At 41.5% G+C, this 24,209-nt stretch overlaps 1 protein-coding gene across 1 annotated transcript; it reads left to right on the plus strand.

The window, feature by feature from the left end:
* Positions 1–22,910, plus strand: Utp14a (UTP14A small subunit processome component). Its single transcript, XM_055612189.1, has 15 exons — positions 1–83; positions 1,352–1,427; positions 2,252–2,322; positions 3,127–3,191; positions 6,296–6,438; positions 6,664–6,822; positions 13,709–13,828; positions 13,907–14,001; positions 14,556–14,679; positions 14,773–14,850; positions 15,610–15,997; positions 18,100–18,497; positions 19,257–19,450; positions 19,567–19,666; positions 22,509–22,910. The coding sequence occupies exons 1-15, from the start codon at positions 58–60 to the stop codon at positions 22,776–22,778; spliced, it is 2,307 nt and encodes a 768-aa protein (XP_055468164.1). The 5' UTR covers positions 1–57; the 3' UTR covers positions 22,779–22,910.
* Positions 22,911–24,209: the final 1,299 nt, after the last annotated feature.

Genomic DNA, 24,209 nt, shown 5'->3' on the forward strand with positions numbered 1-24,209 from the left:
GAGCTTACTCTCTTTTGGGCTTCCGCTCTTCACCCGTGTGAGAGACAGGCTACAGATATGAACGCGATCAAACCTGCGAAGGGGTAAGAAGTAAAAGGGAGAGGCGATCCTGGGTCTCTTTTGAGGACTGAGTTTCCTGTATTTAAGGAAGTGGAATCCATTTTCTAACAAACAGCAATTATTCGTTTCTTGCCTCCCAAGACCCTGTCAGTAATGTATCTGAGATTCATCCATTAAAGCCCCTTAGTTTAAGTTGATTTCACTCCTCTGTTTCTCGGCGCTTTAGTTGCGTCGCTGTTGGCCTGATGGTCGTCTGTCTCTTGGCAAGGTTAATATTATTGATTTCCCTTATTTGTCACGTGCCCATGCCCATTTTCTGCCACGCGCTACGTTTGCCGGCAGAGCCAAGTTGTGCGAGAGTCATCCACAGTATTTTCCCCCCTCTGGTATTACATGTGTTCCCCTTCAACGTTAAAAAAAAAAATCCTTTGGTAATGTTTGCCTACTAAATACAAAGATACATTGTTAAATAATAGTAGATTCTTTGTACATTCTAATCACCTTAGTTACCCATTGGGTTAATTTCAATCATTCCGCTATCTCCGCAGTTCTGGGAACAAATGATGGAGATTACATTTTGAATAGGTTACATTTACCAAGGCACCTGAGCAGTGGAAGAAGCGTAGAAACATTAATAGAATGTTACCCAGGCAGTGGTAGCCACGCCTTTAGTCCCAGCGCTAAGGAGTCCGAGGCAGCAAGCCAATCTCAGACAGGCAAGGCCACAAAGAAACACTGTCTCAAAAAAAAAAGTTTAAAAGATTAATTAGGAAACTGTCTTTGCCTCAAAGGCCAGAAGTAGCATCAATGGGGAAAGTAGTGTCAATCACTAACCAGTGGTAAGTCTTTCTCTTTGAATGGTTTTGTCACCTTGGCAGTGACGCTTGACTTCTGTCTAAACGTAACATTTTAACGAGTTACTAAAGGTGCATTTTTGCATCTTTCTCAGATAGACTGTTCAGAACTGAACAAACTATATTGGTTTAGATAGTGATACTCAACCTTCCTAATGCTTTTAATACCCTTTAATACAGTTCCTCATGTTGTGGTGACCCCCCCACCATAAACTTATTTTTGTTGCTACTTCATAACTGTAATTTTGCTACTGTTATAAATTGTAATGTAAACATCAGATATCCAGGATACCTGATATGTGACCCATGGGAAAGGGTCTTTTAAATGCCCATGGGAGTCATGTCCCATGTGTTGAAAACCATTGGTTTACAAATTGTTTTAATAGAAGGGTTATTTCATGTGCTAATATATATTTCTATGTTGCCTTTTGAAACAGCCTTCTGGCTTTGAGCCAGCAGGACGAATTAATGGATTTGCCAGGCACCTATCCCTTGAGTGCCAGTGAAGATGAGGTGGGTGACAAAAGTTGAACTGACTCAAAATTACGGTGAACAGTACATTCCGGGGGGGGGGGGGGGATTGTGTGTGTAAAGGAGGTAACTAAAACTCCCAAAATATGCTATCTGATTTTTAACCTATTCCCTGAACAGAGCTTCTTAAATTATTTATCCTCCTTCTGTGTAGAAGATTTTTGTTTGGTTGGTTTTTTGTTGTTTTTTTTGGTTTTTGTTTTCTCTGTGTAGCCTTCGTTGTGTTGGACTTGATTTGTAGGTCAGGCTGGCCTCACAGAAATCTGCCTGCCTCTGCCTCCTGAGTGCTAGGATGAAAGGCGTGTACCACCACTCCTGGCTATGTGTAAAATATTTTAACCCAGGCAGAAGCAGGTGGATCTCTATGATTTCGAGGCTAGCCTGATCTACATGATGATTTCCAGGCTAGCCAGGGTTACATAGTGAAGACCCTGTCTCAAAAGGGAGAGGGTATTGTTTTCTCCTAAGAAAAAGCCACTTTGATAACTATGGCAATGACTTAAACTATTAGTAATTGTTTCTGAATGAAAAAAATGCTTTAAGCAGACACAGTATTTGAAGCCGTTTTCTTAAATCAGTTAGGACATTAACCCCCAAGTTACTGAGGAGCTCCACTGCTTGTAAAGATAATGTTTGGATTGTGAAAGAATTCCTAATTCCAGTTCCAGCTTGTATTAGAGGTTTGCTTATAATATAATATATTTGGTTCTCCACCAACCAGAACCAAAATTTTTATATGGACTTGTTTCCGAGTTGTCTTTTCTCAACTCTCATTGTCCTAATTGATTTCCCTTTTCTGTGTCTAGGGAGACAGTGATGGAGAAAGAAAGCATCAAAAACTTCTGGAAGCAATTGGTTCCCTTAATGGAAAAAATAGGTAACATGCCTGTCAGCTTGGCTAACTTATAATTAGCTCATTCTTTTCTTTATTCCTTTCTTCCTTCATTCCTTCTTTTGCGTGAGGTTATACACATGCCACTTGGCACAAGTGGAGGTGAGAAGGCAACCTTGGTTCTTTCCTTCCACCATGTGGGGGATTCAGGGGTCAAACTCGAATAGTTTGGCTTGGCAGCAATGGCCATCTTGCTGGCCATATAACTGGCTGTTTCTATGAGATTTTTACTAGGATTTATTGAATGTCTTTTGTGATTATCCTAGCTCCTGTGTATAACATATAGTAAAAAACTGTGTTATTGTTCTCTATTTTATTTACTGCTGTAACTGTATTAGAACATTTCACTTTGGAAGTCTTTTGAAACATTGAATACATATTAACCCCATTAAAGAAGTTCATTTTTTTATCTCCATGGTCAACCATTTATAAGTGACAGGTCCTGGATTCAAATCCATATGTGCTTAAGTCTTTTTCATTGTACTACATCGTATTTTTGAAAAGTCTATATAAAAAGATGAGGTATAGATTAGGCTAAGTCTAAGTTTAGGAACAGTTTGGATGCCCAGTGACAAAAGTAGACCTTAGACATTGTGGGCGTGGACTATAAAACCAAAGCTGCTTTTGAAAAAAGTGTTGTGCTTAAACATGTACCTCAGTGATAGAGCACCTGCATAGCATATATGAAACCCTAGGTTCCAGCATCCTGAAAACAAAAGAATGAAAATAAGTGTCTATGTTACTGTGCAGATGTGTCCATTTCTATTAATTTTTTTTTCCTAATTTCAGATGGAAATTGCCTGAAAGATCAGAGGCTAGTCTAAAAGTGTCTGAGTTTAATGTTAGTTCTGAAGGTAAGTTTTTAAAAAGTATTTATGCGTGGAACCATAAATATTTACCTGTGAGAATGGATTAAGGGTAGTCAGATGAAGAATGCTAAGGTCAGTACCTCATATGGAGCTCAGTAAGATATTTATTGCATAAAGTGACTTGATTTTTTTTGAGACAGGGTTTCTTTGTCTAAGCCTGGATGTCCTGGAACTTGCTCGGTAGACCAGGCTGGCAGGTCTGGAATTCACAGAGCTCTACCTGTGTCTGCCTCCGAAGTCCTGGGACTAAAGGCATGCACCACAACCACCCCACTATAAAATGACTTGAATGGTGGTAGCTTCCACTTACTGGCTTAGCTGTATTGTTTGTATAGCTCTTTAATGTTCTCAGATGCATGTGGATTTCAGTTCTCTCATGCTTTGAGTTAGGACAGGCAGATCCTCCACTGGAACTTGAGGAAATCAGGTTTTGTGTAGAAGGGCTTTCACCCAACACAGTATCTTGGCTTCTAGTCTTTATTGGAGCCTTGGTGGAATTGTTTGGTGTTAGTGAATCAATGCATTTCTATTGGGGTGACAACAGTATATAAATATATGGGTGAGGGCCGACTTAGAAGAGCTAGAATGACTCAAAAGCAGCTGCATTACTGAAAGCCCACTGCAACACTGGTGAGTACTCAGGAATACCATGTCCTGAGACTTGCAGGAAGTGAACCAAGAAAAGCTCTCTGCAGCTGCCTAGTCAGGTCTCCTCCCCAGCAGTTGTTAACTATTTCTATAAAGTTGGGAGGGGTGGATAATCTTGCAAGTGTCAGCTTTCCCAGACATATGACATTTATTAACCTCATGAGTACCCAGGAGCCTTCCCTCCTCCGGCCTATGGGAATGTTTCAGTTTGGAAGAAACTGCCATATAGCAAGTCACTGCTTTCCTCCCTCCTGCATGGTGTTTACTTAGACTTGAAGGGGTTAATACAAATATGCACAAGGCTAAGTGTCATGCCACTGCACCACAGCAACAGTCACTTTGGTGATTGGGTCTCTGGTACACCATCCACTACAACAGGAAGTTTCCTTCCATGACCGGTTAAGACTGACCATGGCAGTGATCTTTTCCTCTAGGACTTCAGAGCTTCCCGTTTTATGTTGTAGTCTTTAACCCACTAGGATTTGATTTTTTTTTTTAACTTCCAGCTTCTGAAAACATCAGCCTCTTCTCTATGGTTCTTCCCAAAGTGGCATGTCATAGGGCAAGGGATCAAGACAGAGAATCCCAGGCCTCCTCAGCAAAGAGGAAGCATGGTGACAGATCTTTACATGGCTGGAGAGGTGTCAGACATTTTAGCCCCATTGCTTCCTTGTCCAGGAAATCAGTAACTAAAGAATGTACACATATTAAGTCTTGGAAAGGCACAGAGCTTAGTAGTAGCTAAGGTTTGGTCTAGTTTTTGTTTTTTCATGTACCCCTGCCTACTCAAGAACCCATTGTGATCCCCTGAGGCAGGAAAGTAGGGTTGAAAGGACAATATCAGCCCTGTTAAAAGTACATGATGGAGCTTTGTGCAGCTGTGGCAGTATGGTAGCCAAGGAGGTTTAGTGGAAGCATGATTATTGCTAATTGAAAAAGAAAAAAAAAGTCTGTGCATGGTGGTGCGCTCCTGTAATCCCAGCACTCTGGGAGGCAGAGGCAGGCAGATCTCTGAGTGTGAGGACAGCCTGGTAACAAAGCAAATCCAGGACAGCCAAGGCTACACAAAGAAACCCTGTCTTGGGGTGGGGGTGGCACACACCTTTAATCTCAGCTCGAGGGAGCCAGAGGCAGGTGGGTCTCTGAGTTCAAGGCCACCCTGGTCTGCAGAGCTAGTTCCAGGACACCCAGGGCTATACAAAGAAACCCTGTTTCGAAAAAAAAGAGAGAGAGACAAACAACAAAAACAAAAATACATGATCTACTAGGTATAGTGGCATATATCTTTTATTCTCAACACTCAGGAGGCAGAAGCAGCTGAATCTATGTGGATTCAAGGCTAGCGTGATCTACATAGCAAGTTCCAGGCCAAGCAGGTTGATGTTCTGAGGCTCTGCCAGAAAGAAAGAAAGAAAGAAAGAAAGAAAGAAAGAAAGAAAGAAAGAAAGAAAGAAAGAAAGAAAGAAAGAAAGAAAGAAAGAAAGAAAGAAAGAGTCTAGTAATTGGCATAATTACTATGTCTAGATACCAGTTCTCTTCACCCTGTTCTGAACTTAGCATGAATGAGTTTTGTGCTTTTAGTAATCCCCAATGGAACCTCTCAGAACAGTTAACTGTATTACCAGTAAGCTAATTGAATTGATTCAATGGGTATTTATTGAGCTTCTGCAGTGGATCTGCCAAAGTAGCTCTGTCAGTAGCAGGTGATGTTCTAGATATTAAGTCAACAAGAATAAGGCATGATCACATAACCCCTGCCAGCCTTGACTACAGAGTTCAAAGCCAGCCTGGTCTACACGATGGCTTGGATTAGGGGGGGAAAAAAAAGCAAGACCCAGGATGATATAATGACTTAACTGAATACTTCATATGGTTTGGTTATGAAAAGTCCCTGAAGAGGAAAACTTGAAGAGAAAAGTCAACCATGCAGAGATGGGAGAAAGTCAAGGAAAGAGCTTGTTAAAAGCAGTTAAAAGACAAACAAATCATGTTTGGAAAACTCAGGAGAGGACTCAAGTATGAGTGCTTTAGTACTTGGTGGGGCCTAGAGAGGAAGATGTAGACCAAATCCTATATGGATGTGTCCCTTAGGTTTATGAGATTCTAGGTATAATGAAACAGGGTTATGGTATATTGAGACACATTTTCATAGTGACTGGCTGCTATGGGAAGCATGAATTACAGTGAGGTGAGAGTAAAAGAAAAGGACCAGGAGAAAACTAAACAACTGACTCACTGAATTACTGTTTGGAAATGTTTACGATTAGTGGTGTCACAGCCTAGTCATTATGGCTAGGGAATAAAGGATTGAAGTAAGAATTATTTGTAATTCCCTGTACATTTGCTGGCCTATCAACGTATTCTGTTCAGACCATTCCCTACCTTATATTGCAATTTTTGTGTCACTTCCAAAACTGACCAAAAAATTGGCCTTTCCACAGGATCTGGGGAAAAATTGGCCCTTTCAGATCTGCTTGGACCTGTTAAGGCTTCATCCCCATTGGCTGCTGTAAGAAAACAACTGAGCAGAATCAAATCAAAGAAGACTCTGGAATTACCTCTTAACAAAGGAGAGGTTGAACAGGTAAGGCACATAGGAAAAGTGGTCCATTAAAGGGAAGAATTTGAACTGAGAAGGGAAAATACAAGAGGGCCAGCTGAAGTCTTAAGAGGTAAGCAAGCATTCTCTAGGCTTCTGATACTGGGACAGGGAGGACTAAGAAACATTGCCTCCTGATCTCTTGTTACTTCTTTGTGTTTGATTTGGAATTTCATGGCACTTTCCTTTTATGTACGTTGCCTGGTTTAGATCCACAGAGAAGCGGCATTCAGTAAAACTTCACAAACCCTCTCCAAATGGGATTCTGTTGTTCAGAAGAATCGGGAAGCAGAGCAGCTGGTTTTTCCCATACAGAAGGAGCCATCTTCTTCCTTTGCTCCTATGGAACATATGTTTCGTGACTGGAAGGTGTGTGCAACAAACTGAAAGCAAACCATGGGGTACAACTTGAAGGCTCAGAACCTTCAGCCAGTTTGATTGACTGAATAGATTATACCAGCTTATGTCACTTCATTTAGTGGTCAGAAAAAGAAAGGCAAGACAATCTGTCTTTTTTTTTATCATTTATTACAATTTATTCCATTTGTATCCCAGCTGTAGCTCCTTCACTCATCTCCTCCCAACCCCATCCTCCTCCCTCTATACCCCTCCCCTAGTCCACTGATAAAGGAGGTCTTCCTCACCTTCTTTTTGACCCTAGCCTATCAGGTATCATCAGAACTAGTTGCATTGCCTTCCTCTGTGGCCTGGCAAGGCTGCACCCACCACAGGCAGTGATCAGAGAGCCTGCCACTGAGTTAATGCCAGAGAAAGTTCCTGCTCCCACTACTAGGGACCGCACTTGGAGACTGAGTCTATGAGCTACATCTGAGCCGAGGTTTTAGGTCCTCTCTAGGGAAGATGCTCAATCCTCATTCAGAAGGACAAACACAATAGACATCAGAAGCAGGAGAATACAGGGAACAGGGCAGGATCCTACCACAGATGGCCTCTGAAAGACTCCACTAATGGAGGCATTGAAGCAGAGGCTGAGACCCGTAGTCAAACTTTGGGCAGAGTGCAGGGAATCTTAGGAAAGGGGGAGATAGAAAGACCCAGAGGGGACAGGAGCTCCAAAGGGAGACCAACAGAGCCATAAAAACTGAGCCCTGGGTCCCCTAAAGAGAATGATATCTCAACCAAGGACTGTGCATAGAGAGACACCTATCTCAACTGTCAGTCGGTTAATGGCCTAGCCACATAGTAGCTCTATAGAAAGTCTGCTCATGCTTATTGTATTCAGAACATGGGCTTATAAGTTTTAGTGTTAAAACAGTTCACCGCAAACAGAGGAACATGGAGGTACATACCTCTAACCCCAGCACTTAGAATGCAGAAGCAAAAGAATCAGAAGTTTGAGGTCAGCTTGGGATAGCTAAATGAGACCCTATCTCAAAAACAATAAATTGTTTAAAATATGTATATATATGACTGCCAAGGGAACATACTGTGTTTTCTTTTTATATAATTGCTTTTTATGTTCATTGGTGTTTTGCCTGCATGTATGTCTATGTGAGAGTGTCAGAAGCCCTGGAACTGGAAGCTATAGATGGGTGTAAGCTGCCTCGTGGGTACTGGGAATTGAACTCAGGTCCTCTGGAAGAGCAGCCAGTGCTTGTAACCACTAAGACATCTCCCTAGCCCCTATGCGTTCTTTCTTATCCCCTAGTTCTGTTTTGTTGTGATGCTAACACCTAAAAATATATTAATAATTATAGGAACTTTAGCAAGCACTAATGACTCTGAGTTGAAGGGGATGGGGAATATTTTAAAGCTGTGTTGCCCAAACACAGACCCCTGCCACTTTGCATAACCATGGGTATACAAGTTGGATGGGTTTTAATGTACCCATTTTAGCGGGTTTTGAAATCTCCTTGTAAATGAAATGATGCTCGTAGTGAATGTTGGGGTTCAGGTAGACTGGCAAATACACTTTATTTTTTTTACTATATGAACTCCTTCAGAACAGCCAGCCTACTTTTCTAATATATGATTGGTATAGAGCCTCTACTGGTATCATTTGTGTTAAAGAGAAATAGTCGTAGCTCTACCTAAACCATAGACAGATAGATGCTTATTTATGTTTCTCTGTGCTTTCTAAAAACCAGAAATGATGGCGTCTTTTATGTCAGGAAGTTGAGCTAATTAAACTAATCAAAGGGGCTGGAGAGACAGCTCAGGGGTGAAGAGCACTGGCTGTTCTTCCAAAGGTCCTGACTTCAATTCCCAGCATCCACATGGCGGCTCACAACCATCTATTATAAGGTCTAGTGCCATCTTCTGGTATGTAGGCAAACATGAAGGCAGAATTCTGTATAAATAATAAATAAATAAATCTTTAAAAAAAAAACTAATCAAAATTACATTGCTTGCCACCATAACTATAAAGTCATTTGTTAAGGGTTAAGCTCTGTTTTCTGATGGTATTTTTGAAGTCACTACCATTCACTTTCTAGGATTCTTCCTTTTCTACATGAAAAAGGATCAATTATAAAGTGTGGCTGCAGGATGAAGGGAAACTTTAAAAAGAAATTGAGGTGATAACAACTTAAAGGGTTCAAAATGTAAAGTATAGAAGACATATAGTGATGTCTCACCCCACACCATCTCCGTTGTGCTTAATTTTGCTTCAATGTCTGCCCAGAAATAAACAGTGTTATAAGTTTTTTTGTTGTTGATTTAGAGTTTAATTTATATATTCATGGTTTTTACCAATTTTTTTCTGGAGAAAGCAGTAGTTTACACACTGTTCTGCACCTTGCTTTTTCTAAATGATCGTGTAATCTGGGAGATAACAGGAGAGTAACTTGGTGAAAGAGTACACTGAGAACAACACAGCCTCTTCATCAGTAGGGTCCATAGCTATACTTTGCCATTCATTCTAAGATTGATTCCTAAGAAACTATGCTAGTGTAGCACGAAAAAGAAAAGTGAAAGAGTTTTGTCTAGTAGCTCCAATTCTTTCCTTGTAGTTTAAGAGTTTAAAGTACCAAAGAGGATAATAGATCAGGATTCTAGAGGTAGACAATCAAAAAGCCTTCACTGTAGTTTGGATTCTGCTTCTTAAAACTGCACTTAATTCCAGCTGAAGACAGTTATGTGAGCCAATGCAGGAGAAAGCATTTGTAAAATGCAATATGCTGTAAAGGATATAAGGTAACTTATATCCCATCTCTCCTTCCTTTCGGTCAGCATGAGCATTTCCCAAACTGTTTCTCTTTAAACCTTTGTTTCATTATGCACTCAGAGAGAGTTCATCATTAGAAGTTACTCCATGGAGCCCATCGTGGTGATGCATGCCTTTAATCCCAGCACTCAAGATACAGAGGCAGGTGAATCCCTGTGAGTTCCAGGACAGCCAGGACTACACAATGAGACCCTGTCTCAAAGACAGAAAGAAGAAATCGGGGAGAGAGAGACCAAATGATGATTGTGTCTGCTGGAGATTAAAGATTTGCAATGTACACTGGCTGTTTTTTGAGGCGCACCTTTTGCATCAGCCTCTCAGAATCCTTGAACTGCAGGCATGCACAACCATAGCTGGTTCCTACAGCAGAATTTTTGAAGGCTATGTGCAAAATGTGACTATATCAATTGGACCTAATCTGAACCACTAATTTTATAAAAAGTGAAGGGGCAGGCTGCATGTCATAGCTTTTGCCTGTAATCCTAACACTCAGGAAACAGAGAAGGGGATTACCTTCAAACCATCTCAGAAGAGGGGCAGTCTACCTAGGCATAGTATGCATGCCTACAATTCCTGCAATTTGCAGGGTAAAACTAAAGGATTTCTTGTTGAAGGCAAATTCAAGGGACATAGGGTTGGGTGTGATGAGATGGGCATATAGCCCTACCTATTTAGGAGACTTGAGGCAGGAAGTTTGAAAGATCCAACCACCCAGGGCAATTTAGCAACATTCTATCACCAACTAAATTTTTTTTAAGTTGAGACTAGAAAAAAATGGCAAAGTCAAATTGCATTTTAAGCTTTTACAAAATAAAGCAAATCTCACTATCTTCTAATGAGGAACTTGCTGTGAGAAGAACTGGTCTCAGCTGCTATTTCTACTACTGTCTCCCCTTCTTGTCCCACTGCCGCTTGTCTTGGGAGTGTATTAGCAACGGGTCTCCAGATTGCCTTATCCAAATCCCTCATAATAGTCATTTAGACATATCTGACAACAGCATTTACATACCTCATTCTTAAATAGCCTCCCATCCTTGGTTTCTGTTATATGCTTCTCATGCCTTATATCCCCAGTTTTTCATAGGCATTCTGATTCTTATTCTGTGAGTTGACTGTCACTTTCAATCCGCCCCAGACTCTAGCCTCACACCCTATATGACAAAACAGGCATCCCCTGGGTCTCTGTGTGCACTGTTCCAACCAGTTATCACATTTCTAGATTCCCAAGCCTTAACCACCACCTTTAGTTAATTAACAGCATAACTCCCTATTTGATCATGTAGGTTGAAAAACTGGATTGTTCCCTTACTTGTCCCCTCCCTAGCACATGTGGTGGGATCGACTTGTGAATTCTGTTATGGCTCCAGGTACCTGTTTTCTCTTTTCATTTTCATTTTTTGATGCCCTTGTCAAGGTCCTCAAAACCACCAAGATTTCCATTTTGAAACTCAATTGTTTGTCATGCTCCTACTTAAAATCCATCAGGGGCCAATGAGATGGCTCAGTGAGTAGGGGTGCTGTCAAGCCTTACAGCTTGAGTTCTAGACCCAGGACCCTACAGGGTGAAAAGAATTGACTCCCAAAAGTTGTCCCCTGACCACCACCTGTGCAGCATGGCATACCTACACACACACACATGCACACGCAATCAATGTAAAAATTAAATTTAAATCCAACAATGGCACTACACTTAAAGGACAAAATAAAAACGCCTAGTATTTTATCTGTGCTAAACAACACATTTTTCTCTTATGTACCCTCCTTTTCCTAGTACCTGTGTTTTGGTTATGCTTACCTGTTTGGGCTTTTCCAACTCCTGAAAGAATTGTGCTTAAGCATCAAAGCCTGAATCTAAATGTTAATTCATTCCCTCTCTAACCCACCCACCTCCTAATGAGAATTAATGGTTCTTTCCTGCGTGTTTACCTTTATAGAATAACATTTAAACCATTAATGTTACATGGTTAATGGCATATGTATCTCTTTGCTCTGAGCTCTATGAAGACAGGATCTATCTTAATTAATTGTGTAGTCCTAGCAACCTCACAAGTGCCTGGAATGTAGCTACAATCAATAAATGTTGGCAAATTGAATTGAATTTGAAGGGCGATTACAACATTGTAATATAAATCACTTTGTGGCATGTGATTGATCACTGCTGCAGATACTAAAAATGGAAGAACATGCACCTCTACCATTCAGTAGAATAGGTTTATGGCTAAATCAATAGCACAGTCTAACATGTGATGATGTGTATTTGTAAGTTTTACACTGACCATGATTCATGTGGCTACTGAAGAAAAACACACATAATATGTGTATGAGGTTTAAAACCGGCTGTTGCCTAAAGCTGTATTTGTGTCTTGTCAGGATGGACCATGCATGGCATGATTGGCCTGGTTGTTTTAGTTATTTTCAGAGTGTCAGTCAAGCAGCAAATGGGGTTTTTGATTGGTGTGTGAAATAACCGGTGCACAGTTTATTTATGTCATAGATACCACCTATCATATAAAAGTAAAGTGGGAACTAAGGAGTTGGAGTCAAAGTTAGAAAATGAGTAGAGTTAAGTTTCAACTACTTTGAAGCAAGATGATCACATGAAAGTCATCTTTTTTAAGAAGCACTGTCTATTTATACTTACGAAATTAAAATGCATACCCTGCCATAAAGTAAATCACCTGGCAAAATGTGCCTAAGAATGACTGTCCTTCTTGTCTTGTTTGTAACGAATAAAAACTTGGGAGCCACACATAATAACACATTCCTGTAGTGCCAGCACTTGGAAGGCTAAGGTAGAAGTTTGAGGCCAGCCAGGCTGTGGCAAGGCCCTGTATCATAGAAACAAAGAAAGAGGGCTTGAGAATTATAGCTCACATATGATAGAGCATGTACACAAGGTCCTGGGTTCATCAGTGCATTGAAAATTAGAGTTCCTCTCTGGGTTGATTCCCCCCCCCCCCATTTCATATGATCAATGGCAAATAATGCTTAAGGTCCAATAGGTTTGTTTGTTTGTTGTTTTGCTTTTTTGGCTGTTTGGGTTTGTTTGTTAGTTTGGTTTTGGTTTTGTTTTTTCAACAGGGTTTCTCTATATAACTGTCCTAAACTTGCTTTTGTAAATCAGGCAGGCCTCATACTCTTGGAGATCCGCCTGCATCTGCTTCCCAAGTGCTGGGGTTACAGCCTCCCTGTATATCTATTCTTTAACAGATGCTTATGACAAGACTCATGAGATTCAGAGCTATAACTAATTAGAGTTTGAATATATTATATATATATATATATATATATATATATATATAAATTAGAATTTATATATATAAACATTATAGGGATTTTTTTTGAGACTGGGTTTCTCTGTAGCCTTGGCTTTCCTGGACACACTTTGTAGACTGGGCTGGCCTCGAACTCATGGTGATCCACTTTGTAGAGATTTTTGTTGTTGTTTTGCCTTTTTTTTTTTTAAATCAGAAGCTTGCTATTATCACCCAGTCGGACCTTGAAATTGCAGCTATCATCCTGCCTTTGTCTCCCAAGTGCAGGGATTGTACGAATGCATCACCATTACTTTTGACAGTTTTGTATTTTTAAAACTAACATGACAATTTGGTGATGCTCTCTTCCCAACATTTGACTTAAGGGTATCATGCTCAGATTCCTAAGGAAATAGAACTCTATTTTTAGAAAACTGTTTTCTCATAATTGATAACAGAAAATGATCCCCCAAATAATATAAAAGATTACCTGTGCCTCCTTGTAGAAGATGTCTTAATTAGAATCTTTTAAAAATTCAAGCTGGTTGGTGGTAGCACCTGCCTATAATCACAGCACTAGGGAAGTTAAGACAGGAAGGCACTATAACTTACAGGGCAACCTGGATTATAGTGAGTTCCAGGTCAGCCAGGGCTGACTTTATCTCAGAGTGGGGTAGTTCAAGAGGAAGGAAGGAAAGAGAAAGAGAATGAATGAATGAATGAATTTTAAAAATTCAAAATTAAATAAAATGTCTGTACTTCTGAACAGCTAGACTAGAGCTTAAGATTGGGCATGTTTTGTTATCTCCTTAAGGCAAGAACCCCTCTGGAACAGGAAGTTTTTAACCTCCTCCATAAGAACAAACAACCAGTGACAGACCCTTTACTGACCCCTGTGGAAAAAGCCTCCCTTAAAGCCATGAGCCTGGAAGAGGTAAGTGTCGTAGAGCATTTCACAAAGCCAACATCTGACTTCAAGTCCAGTAGTCACTGTGAATGTCATTCATTGTAGGCTAAGATTCGCAGAGCAGAGCTTCAGCGGGCCCGAGCTCTGCAGTCGTACTATGAAGCCAGGGCTCGAAGAATGAAGAAAACCAAAAGTAAAAAGTAAGGAAGCTGTGGATCTCCTGAAGAAAATGGTGTGGTTAATCATGAGCTCTTTGAAGAAAACTTTTAACATGGCAATTAGGGTCATGTAAAACAAGTCCCAAGTAGGAATGACTGTTCATCTTTTCCTAAACCAACCTCCTATAGTTGTACCTACTTCAGTACTGTCCTCTCCTCTGGCTTTACCGTTCATGCTTGACTTTGACAAGAAGAAGACTGTTCGCTTGCTTTGTCTCCTTCCAAAAGAGCATGGAGTGGTTCTGCAGAGCGAGCTCTGAGTTGCCACAGCTGTCGAATCCAGGACTTCTCTTTGGCCTTTTTGCCACGTTGGAACTTGTTCCATTCCTTCTTTGCACTATAAAACAGAAGAGCCTGCTCTGCAGAAGTCTGAAGGGCCTGAGAGTCCTATCAGTCTTGTTAGGTTCCATGTTGGCTCCCTAAAAGTCATTCTACTAGGCCTGTGTAAGGAAACCCCTTGGATAGCACGGGCACTTTTGCATGTTGTGTTCAACATTTCAGCTAAACCCAAGCCCCCACCTCCTCTTACCCTGTAGATACCACAAAATTGTGAAGAAAGGAAAGGCTAAGCAAGCCCTAAGAGACTTTGTGGAGCTGACAAAGGTCGATCCAGCTGCTGCATTGGAAGAACTGGAAAAAATTGAGAAAGCCAGAATGATGGTGAGATTACCTCTTGCCCTCTTGCTTTTTTTTTTTTTTTCCAACAACTGTCCCTGGTAGTGCTAAAGATCCCATTTTGTCCTTCCTTTCCAGGAGCGAATGAGCCTTAAGCATCAAAACAGTGGAAAATGGGCCAAGTCAAAGGCAATTATGGCAAAATATGATCTGGAGGTAAGAGTTGAACAAGACAAGAGGAAAGGAAATTGGAGGAAAAAAGAAAGGATGGAACACAAGTATGGTAGCAGAATTAGAGTTGGGGGAATGGGGTGAGGGTGAATGAAAGAAAAACAATATAAAGAGACCTTAGAAAAAAGTTTAAGGCAGAGAGGAAATTGACCAGGAAAAAGGTGGGAAAAGAGCAAAGGAAAATAACACCAAGGCAAATCTAGTTAAAAAAAAGGGAGGGGGGTCATATTGTTTTCTCATTGTATTTCAGCTGTTTCTTCCTTAAAGAGTTATTCCATGGTTACTACACAATATATGTGTACTGTTTAACAGTACATACCAATAGAAAATACCAAGTAAATGGGAAAACTGGGTTTGTAGCTCAGTGGTAGAGCATTTAACTAGCATGCTGAAAGCATGAGTTTCCAATCCCTGCACTATGAAGGAAAAAAATCAAAGGCAGCAGTTTGAGCTGAATGTTGTGATGAACCCAGCATCAGAAAGGCTGAGGCAGGAGGACCACCCATTCAAGGTCAGACTGGGCTACCTAGGGAGTCCCTGTCAGAAAAAGAAAAAGGAGGAGAAACTGAGCAGTGGTGGTACATGCCTTTAATCCCAGAACTCAGGGAGGCAGAGGCAGGCTGATTTCTATGAGTTCCAGGGTAGCCAAGACAGAAACCCTGTCTCGGAAAAAAAGAATGGGGGGAAGGTATCACTGTGGCCACTAATAAGAAAGCTCCTGTGCTGATGGACTTCTTCCTCTAGGCCCGCCAAGCCATGCAAGAACAGTTGGCTAAGAACAAGGAACTGACACAGAGGCTGCAAGTTGCTTCAGAAAGTGAGGAAGAGGGAGGTGCTGAAGAGGAGGAAGCCCTAGTTCCTGACACAGTGAATGAAGTACAGGTGAATGCTGATGGGCCCAACCCATGGATGCTCAGGAGTTTCAGTCGTGATACAAAAGAAGATGAGGTCCAGGAAGACTCTGAGCAACTGCCTGAGCCTGCAACCCATGAGTTTGCTGAAAGTGAGGAAAATGAAAAACCAGTGGCAGAGGAAGATGTTTTGTTGAAAGAATTTGAGGAAAGGAGATACCTTAGGAAACAATCTGAGCTCAAACAGGATGCTGAACCAGTGGGTGGCCAAGAAACAAAAGGTGAGCTGTGGGAGGTGGAAGGGACAATTTCATATTGCTGTGAAGGGACTGAGAGAAAAAAGTGTCCAACCCACACACATGCTACATAGTGATTAGGCTCTAGGGACCTTCAAGAGTATGTATACTAGGTCCCTGAAGTGAAATTAGATTCATAATAACCATTTTTCTTAAAGCATTTGATAAGCAAAATGCAATGTACTCAAACACATTTTCTGCTCTTGGAGCTTATAATTTTCAGAGTGGCATTGCTGGGCCAGCCTTGAAGAGAGGGTGTGGCTTAGCATTCCTGGTAAGTACCTACAGACTTTCATCTGTTAAGTTGGTAAGTGTTAAAATCTATTCAGACATACAGGTAGATTTGGAGAAATTGTTAAACTGCTTTAAATGCACAATCTTATGTAGCCCATGCTGGCCTTAAACTCACTATGTAGTCAAGGATGACCTTGAACTTCTGATGTTCTGGACTCTCTCTGGAGTGCTAAGATTACAAACATGCCACCGTGACTAGTTCTAGAGAGTGCTAGATATTGAACCCAAGGCCTTGTAGATACTCTACCAAATGAGCCACACCCTTAGCCTATAAAAAATATTTTAAAAGTAATGCCATTAAAATATATTATGACCTTCACATAAAGGTTCACAGGTGGAGACTTCTGGAATGAAGTAGTTATAGTCAGTCATTTCTGAGGATTTTGGAAAGCAGCATTAAAGGCTAAGATTGTGGCATCTATGCAAACACAGAATGCTGATGGTTTCCTTCTGAGCCCTGTAAGAACTGGTTATCTAAGTCACGTGTGCTACATGCCTACAGTCCCAGCACTTAGAAAAGAAACTGAGATAGAAAGCTTAACGCCAGCCTAGACAATAAAGCAAATTTAAGGATAATCTGGGATACCTTGTAAGATTTCTATCTCCAGGGAAGGAGTAGGGAGTTAATCGTATATATAAGTACAAAGAAAAACCCAGCTAGTGTCAAGTAGAAGAAGAAATAATGCCATAAATTACTAGTAAGTTGTGGATGTCTCCCCCATTCCCCACCCCATCAAAATGAGATTGGAAATTTATTCTTGAAAAATATTGGCACACCTATCTCAAGGCCAGATTTAAAGTGATACAAAAGCTTCAAGCCAAAGCTAAAACAAGGTCTACAGGGAGAGTAAACAACTTTATTTATTGCTATGGGCAGTTTAGAAGAATAGTATGCTATAAATAGCAGCTTCTTCATTTTTTTATTGACTAGATTACACATAACAGGTTATAAAATCTGCTTAAGATATATAGTGAAAGGGAGATATGTTCAACATATGACATGTACTTATATGGAAAAAAGTTAATTTGAGTATGAAATGAGGCTGGCACAGTTGCAGGTGCTTATAGTCACAATACTTGGGAGGTGGGAGTAGAAGGATCAGAAGTTTCTAGGTCATCTTCAGCTACATAGCAAATCCAAGGCTAATACAAACTACAAAAAAAACTGTCTTAAAAAAAAAAAACAGATTTTAAAATGAGGATTCTTGGATCAGTCAATGCAAAACCCATCTAGAGAAGCATTTTATAGGCCATGAAAGTATAGTGCTGTTCCACTCAGATGTGATACCTGTTAAAATGCCACCTCCACCAGGCCATGGTAGCACACATCTTTAATCCCAGCACCCCCAGGATTTGAGGAGCAGAAGCAGGTGGATCTCTGAGTTTGAGGCCAGCCTGGTCTACAGAATGAGTTCCAGGACAGCCAGGACTACACAAACCCTGCCTCAAAAACAACAACAACAAAAATGTCACCTCCATGTTTTTGTTTGGTTTTGGTTTTGTTTCAAGCTTTGGAGGCATGAGGCTTAGTGGTAGCATGTTTGCCTGGTATGTACCAGGACTTGGTTTGATCTCCATTACCACACTTTAAAAATAAGAACTTGGGATGGTCTTTCCCAGTAGAGTTTACTTTATAAGGAAGTTAAGCCCCAGCCACCTGGGAAATAGAACCCTTTTGATCCTTATTAGAATATATTTCATGGTACCCAGCACTTAGCAGTTGCTTGTCAAATACTCATTAGCTGGGAAACTTCCAAGTTTCTTCTCTGACTGCTTTATTTTTCCCCCTCCAGCTTCTACCAGCCAAGAGGTATTATCTGAATTGAGGGCATTATCTAAGAAACTTAAGAAGGAAAATCATCTATCCAAAGAGCAAAAAGAGAGTTCAGCAAAGAATGTTCCCCTGGTCCAGGAAGAGGAACCTGCCCCAGAAGAAGAGGAGCCTCTATTGCTGCAGAGACCAAAGAAAGTACAAACTGTGGAGGAACTAGAAGCACTAGGTGAAGAGGACTGTCTTCCAAATAAGGAGCTCCCTAGGCCCACAGTAGAAGGTGAGCAGATGAGGAAGAACCCACAAAGTCAGCCCAAAGGGAAGAGCAAGAAGGAGCAAATGATCAGTCTACAGCAGCTCCTGACTACCAGAACTCCTTCTTCGACGTCATTGGCGGTTCCCACAACAGTAGAGGCGTTGGTGAGCAGAGCCAGGGTCTTGTGCTTGTGGGGGTTAATTGAAAGTTGGAAGAAAACAGGTCCTTCCTATGCACAGCACAATCAATGCAGGCTGGTTTTGCTGGAAATATGTTTCAGGAGTTAAGAGGCCCAGATTATCATGGTGCCAGGCTCGGCCCAAGTGTCAGTTTAACAGATTCAGATATGTAGACACAGCTGAACCACACATGCAACCTAAATTCTGAGCAACTAGAGCTGCCTAGGGTTACTGTCAAACTGCCCTCAAAGGAGAAGGTAGTCACTGAAAGATCTGGCTAGATTCCTGGCGTAAAAACTCAGAGGTCAGTCACTGAAATCCTGTCAATGCTTCCTCCACTCAATTCCAACAACCAGTCCTTCGCCCTCCACCCAACCCCAAATTAAGTAATTAAAACTAGTAAGACAAGACACCTTGTCTTTTCCTGGGTTATAACCTGCTAGAAGCTCACTCCTATCCAGCCAGGCCATGTGAAACTTCTGCTATTGTCACAGACCACCATTTCTCCCACCCTAAAACTTCCTTGTTTAAAGTTTAAAATTGTACCATATGATGGTAAGCTAAGGATGTTTCCCCCAGAGAGAAAGAAATTGGAGCATGATTGGCTGATTGGTTCCTATTGCGAAGTGATCATCCTTTCAGCACTTCCCCCTAGGGGGCGCTAATATGTCACAATCCAAGATTCAGTCTTGTCATGAAGCACTCACAAGAAAACTTACAGTACTTGCTCTTGTTTCTTCCCAGGATGATGAAGTGGAGAGAGACCAAAAGCAGATGATAAAGGAAGCTTTTGCTGGGGATGATGTCATCAAAGAGTTCCTAAAAGAGAAGAGAGAAGCTATCCAGGCCAGTAAGCCAAAGGACATGGATCTGACCTTGCCTGGCTGGGGAGAGTGGGGCGGGATGGACCTGAAGCCCAGTGCCAAGAAAAGACGCAGGTAAGGGGTTGGGGGGTCTGTCAGAAGAGCACAGAGATTCTCCAGCTCACCTTGAATGGTGCCCCTTCAACTTTTAACTAAATCTTGAATATTCCTTTTACTCTTTGGCTTTCCAGGTTTCTTATTAAAGCCCCTGAAGGTCCTCCAAGAAAAGATAAGAATTTGCCCCATGTAATTATCAGTGAACAGCGTAACATCCATGCTGCAGCTCACCAGGTGAGTTGAGAAAGCTCTCTACTATTCTGAGCTCCATCCCTTCTTTTGTTTGAGAGAACTGTTTTAGTATCAGTGATGAGAGTGGTGTGATGTTTTCCTTTTTTTGGTTTGTTTGCTTTTTTGTTTTTGAGACAGCATACCCCCAGCCTGGCCTTGAGCTCCAAATCCTTGATGCTGGGCATGACCCACACCTCTAATCCTTGATCACAGCACCTCTTAAAGTCTGTGTGCTGCCATACCTGGCTGGGAAGTGTGATGATGACCAGTGGATCGAATTTGTCTTTTTCACTGACAGGCGGTTAAGAGTAGCAAAGGCAGGCAGGCTGTGCTGTTCTAACTACTGACCACGTTCAATCTGAAGAGAGAATTTTTACAAGCAATAGCAGAGCACCCAAGTATGTTTCAATTGCTACCCCAGATCATTATAGTCTAAATGAGTCTTGCCAAAGTAAAAATTAGCCATTCTGCAGTAGCCTTGTGTTTGTAGTCAAGGTAATGCTCAAACAAAGACCAGAAATTTTGAGCCATGTGTCAAGAAAAGTGATGATGAACCAGTATCTGTTCATAAAAATGAAGTGATTTTAACTTTAATCCACCGTTAAACCCAGCAGAGGCAGGTGGATCTCTGATCTACAAAGTTCTAGGACATCCAAAGCTACACAGTGAGACCCTGACTCAAAAAAGCAAATAATAATAATAATAATAATAATAATAATAATAAGAAGAAGAAGAAGAAGAAGAAGAAGAAGAAGAAGAAGAAGAAGAAGAAGAAGCAGCAGCAGCAGCAAGGGATGTTTGCTCTATAGAAGGAAACTAGAGCATGATGCATGATCGTGGTCCCTAGAATATCACCATCAATATGGAGCACTATTGGGTAGAGAGGTTAGGAAATAAGTGGAAGATCCAGAGAGGAAGTAGGCTGCTGTAGGGTTGAGCACGTGACTTAAATGACATTAAACTATAACCTGTATATTCCCTTCAGTCCTGAGATTTGCCTCTCATGAGTATAATATTGAAATGAGTTATACTTGCCCTCCTGAAACAGGAATAGTGGGTACAGTATAGAGATAAAGCTGGGGATTTGGCTCAGTTGCTAAAATACCTGCCTAGTGTGCACAAGGCTGCAGGGTCAGTTACCAGCATTGTGTAAAGCTGGGCATGCCCACACCTCTAATCTCAGCACTCTGGAGCAGGAGGCAGGAAGATCAAAAGTTCAAGTTCATCTGTGCCTACATAGTCAGTTGGAGGCCAGCCTAGGATACATGAGGCCCTCTCTCAAAAATAAATGTGAGATAGCAGTTTAGTCATATACTGTTTGATCTTAGTTTCTAAGGAGTCATTGCAGAAATTGTAACCACTATAATTCCAGCTAAGAATATATAACTAGACAATTGGATATAAAAGGGAAGGGGAGGGAAGGAATACCCTGAGAGGGCTGGTGAAATGGCTCAGTGGATAAAAGCACTTGCTGCTAAGCCTGATAACTTTTAATCTGCAGGAGAAAAATGCTCCCATGGGCCAAAATTACAGATGATAGCTCAGAAAGGATCAACTTCCTAGAGCTCTTCCTGTGTTTATTTACTATTGTCACAGCAAAGTGGGAAATGCTTTTCCAAGAACAATCTCTCTTAGCTTTTGCTTTTTTTAAGAGGGGGTTTCATATAGTGTAGTGTGGCTTTGAATTCACTATGTACCTGAGCATGGCCTTGAACATCTGTTCTTCCTTCCTTCTCTTCTTCCTCCCAAATGCTAGAATTATAGATATGTGCCACCACATCTAGCTTACGTGGTTGGCAATCATAACCACCTGAACTACATCTCTACAACATGAGGAACTGTATTAAAGGCTCCCAGCATTAGGAAGGTTGAAAAACACTGGCCTGGGCTAGAGTAGAATGTAGGCAGGCTTATGCAAGGGGAGTGCATGAGAAGGTGTAGAGTGGGAGAGTCAGAAGTGGGCAAAGTTTGGGATGTTCTCTCACACAGCTCTTGGAGAAATCACTTCCGCTATCTAGACATGTGTTAGTCTAGACACAAGGGAAATGACTAGTGCTATCATCCAGAGCCAACCAGTTCTGCATCCTCTGATGTCTTTAGGGGATGAAGCTGAGCACAAGAACCTGGAAGCATTCAAGATTCAGAAGTCTATCTTTGGGTTTTTTGAGTTTTTGTTTTTTGTTGTTGTTGCTGTTGTTTGTTTTTTAATATCACTCATAAAGAGGAGTCAGGCATGATGGCACACACCTTTAATCCCAGCAAGTAAGAAGCAAAGGTAGAGGAAAGTAGATCTCTTGTTCAGCCCACCTGAACAAGTTTCAGGCTCACCAGGGCTACATAGTGCGACTCTTTGTCCAAAAAACAAAAGAGAAAAAGGAAGGAAGGAGAGGATGGAGAGCAGGAAGAGAATAGAAGAGTCAACATCCATAAAGATGCACAAATATTCCAGGGCTTCTTATAGTCACAAGTGTTGTATAGAAGCGCCCACTGGCTAATAGCCTTGAACTATTGTAGCCAGACAGAAGTGGTCTTCTGAGTTTTCAGTCCCAAAACCATTGGCTAAGCCTGAGAATATGGGTACCAAATAACTTCAAACAGATTAGCACTCCTAAGGATTATATGGGAACAGTTGGGTGCTTTGGCCTCTAAAAAGCTTACCTCCCTTGTGACTGTCACATAAAACTAAACTATGAGGACCACACTGGCCTTAAACATGTCCTCATGTCTCAGCCTTGCAGATGCTGAGATTACAAGCATGAGCCATTGTGCCTTATCTAAGATGCCTTTAGAGTAAACAGTTGCACCCTCGGGCCTCATGATTGAATCCTTCTTCTTTTCCTTCCAGGTGCGGGTGCTTCCATATCCATTCACCCACCATCAGCAATTTGAAAGGACCGTCCAGACTCCTATGGGATCCACATGGAACACCCAGAGAGCCTTCCAAAAGCTGACTGCACCCAAGATTGTTACCAAGCCAGGGCATATCATCAAACCAATAAAAGCAGAGGATGTGGGTTACCAGTCTTCCCCAAGGTCTGACCTGTCTGTCATGCAGAGCAATCCAAGACAACACTCCAAACATCCAAAACAGCTGAAGAAAAACTCTAGAGATTGAAATGTCTGAGGAGTGCCTTGACTATGCCTCTGCTTGCTCTGTGCTGCAAAATGACTCCCAACACTGGCTTAATACACTGTGTGTGTGTGGTTAGGGCCTATCTTTGAAATAAAGGCATCGTTACCTATATAACTCGACTACCTTCTGTATTATCTCCCTGTTGAATATTTTTCTTCAAGTCAGACACTCTGGCTACCCCAGCTTTGCACTTCTCTACATAGCACTTGTCAGGAGAAACTGCATTTCCTTTCCTTACCAAGACTTATAGCTGGTCATGAAAATGAAGGAAATTTATCCAAGTCTCTGGTTTTATATATGTCTGCCATCAATCATGACCCACTGTAAATACCAATTTATAGACAGAGATTGATAAAGTACTATGTGGTTTAACCTCTGAGTCTAGAAGCAGCATGTACAAACCACAGCTGGATCCTGTTCTTAATTAGTCATAGAACCAAGCTGAAGTGAGATCTAACCCCAGGAGTTGGAACTTAGCTTTTAGTATCCGGGAGCTTTCCAGCTCAGTCAGGTTGCTGTGTAGAGGATCATTTGGGGGAGATTTAGCTTAGTGGGGAGTTTTGTTTCCTCTGAGAAACATTCAATCCTGCATGAACTTCCTTAAGCATTAAGGTAACAACTCAGAATAGCTTCAGGAACTCCCTGATACTTACCAGATATTGGCTCCTCTCCCTGCCAGAGTTAATAATAAAAGCTGAGTCCCAGATGGAGAAAACCAAAAAGACTTAGACTAGACCTACCACCTGGAAGAGGTTTACAGGAACTGGGGCTCCAGAAAAGGACTCTCTAGCCTGTTGAACTGCTTTCAGGCTGTGCAGTGTGCTCCAGGGTCCCAGCTTTGTGAGCTATTACCCGTGCTAGGGTGGGCTTTGGTGATGCATTTGAGTCATTTTACTTCTGTAAGTAACCTCAGTAAAACTCATTGGTTCACTGAGTTGGAAGTAACCCCAATAAGACTCAAGGTTCACCAAGTTGGACTTTGGTGGTCTTGGTACTTTGATCTGTCTTGGGCTTTCTATCCGGATTGAATAGACATGTTTTGTTTTAGAAGAGCTTTGTCACAACAGGAGCCTTATATATACCTAGAGGGCCCAGGTTTGATTCCCCCAGCCACCCCAAAAAGTGGGGTCATGGAGGTATGCTAGGTTTGTAAGGGAATCCCTGACACTCCAGGGGTGGAGGCTGGAAGCTCAGTATCATTTTTGTATGCCTTCATAATAAGATAGGCTTTCTCCTTACTTTACAGTTACAGGTATGCAATTTCAGAAGTAAGCCTGTTTCCTTTCTAACTCACCCAGCCAGTTCCTCACTGTTGATTCAAGCAGTTTTTAGCCATATGGTAGTTAACACAGACTTTTTGCCTCTTTGTGTATCACAGTATCTGCAGGGCTGGAGGTGTAACTCCATGGTAGG

The sequence above is a fragment of the Psammomys obesus genome, unplaced genomic scaffold, assembly GCF_907164565.1.
Source record: "Psammomys obesus unplaced genomic scaffold, mPsaObe1.curated_primary_1811, whole genome shotgun sequence".
Lineage (NCBI taxonomy): Eukaryota > Metazoa > Chordata > Mammalia > Rodentia > Muridae > Psammomys > Psammomys obesus.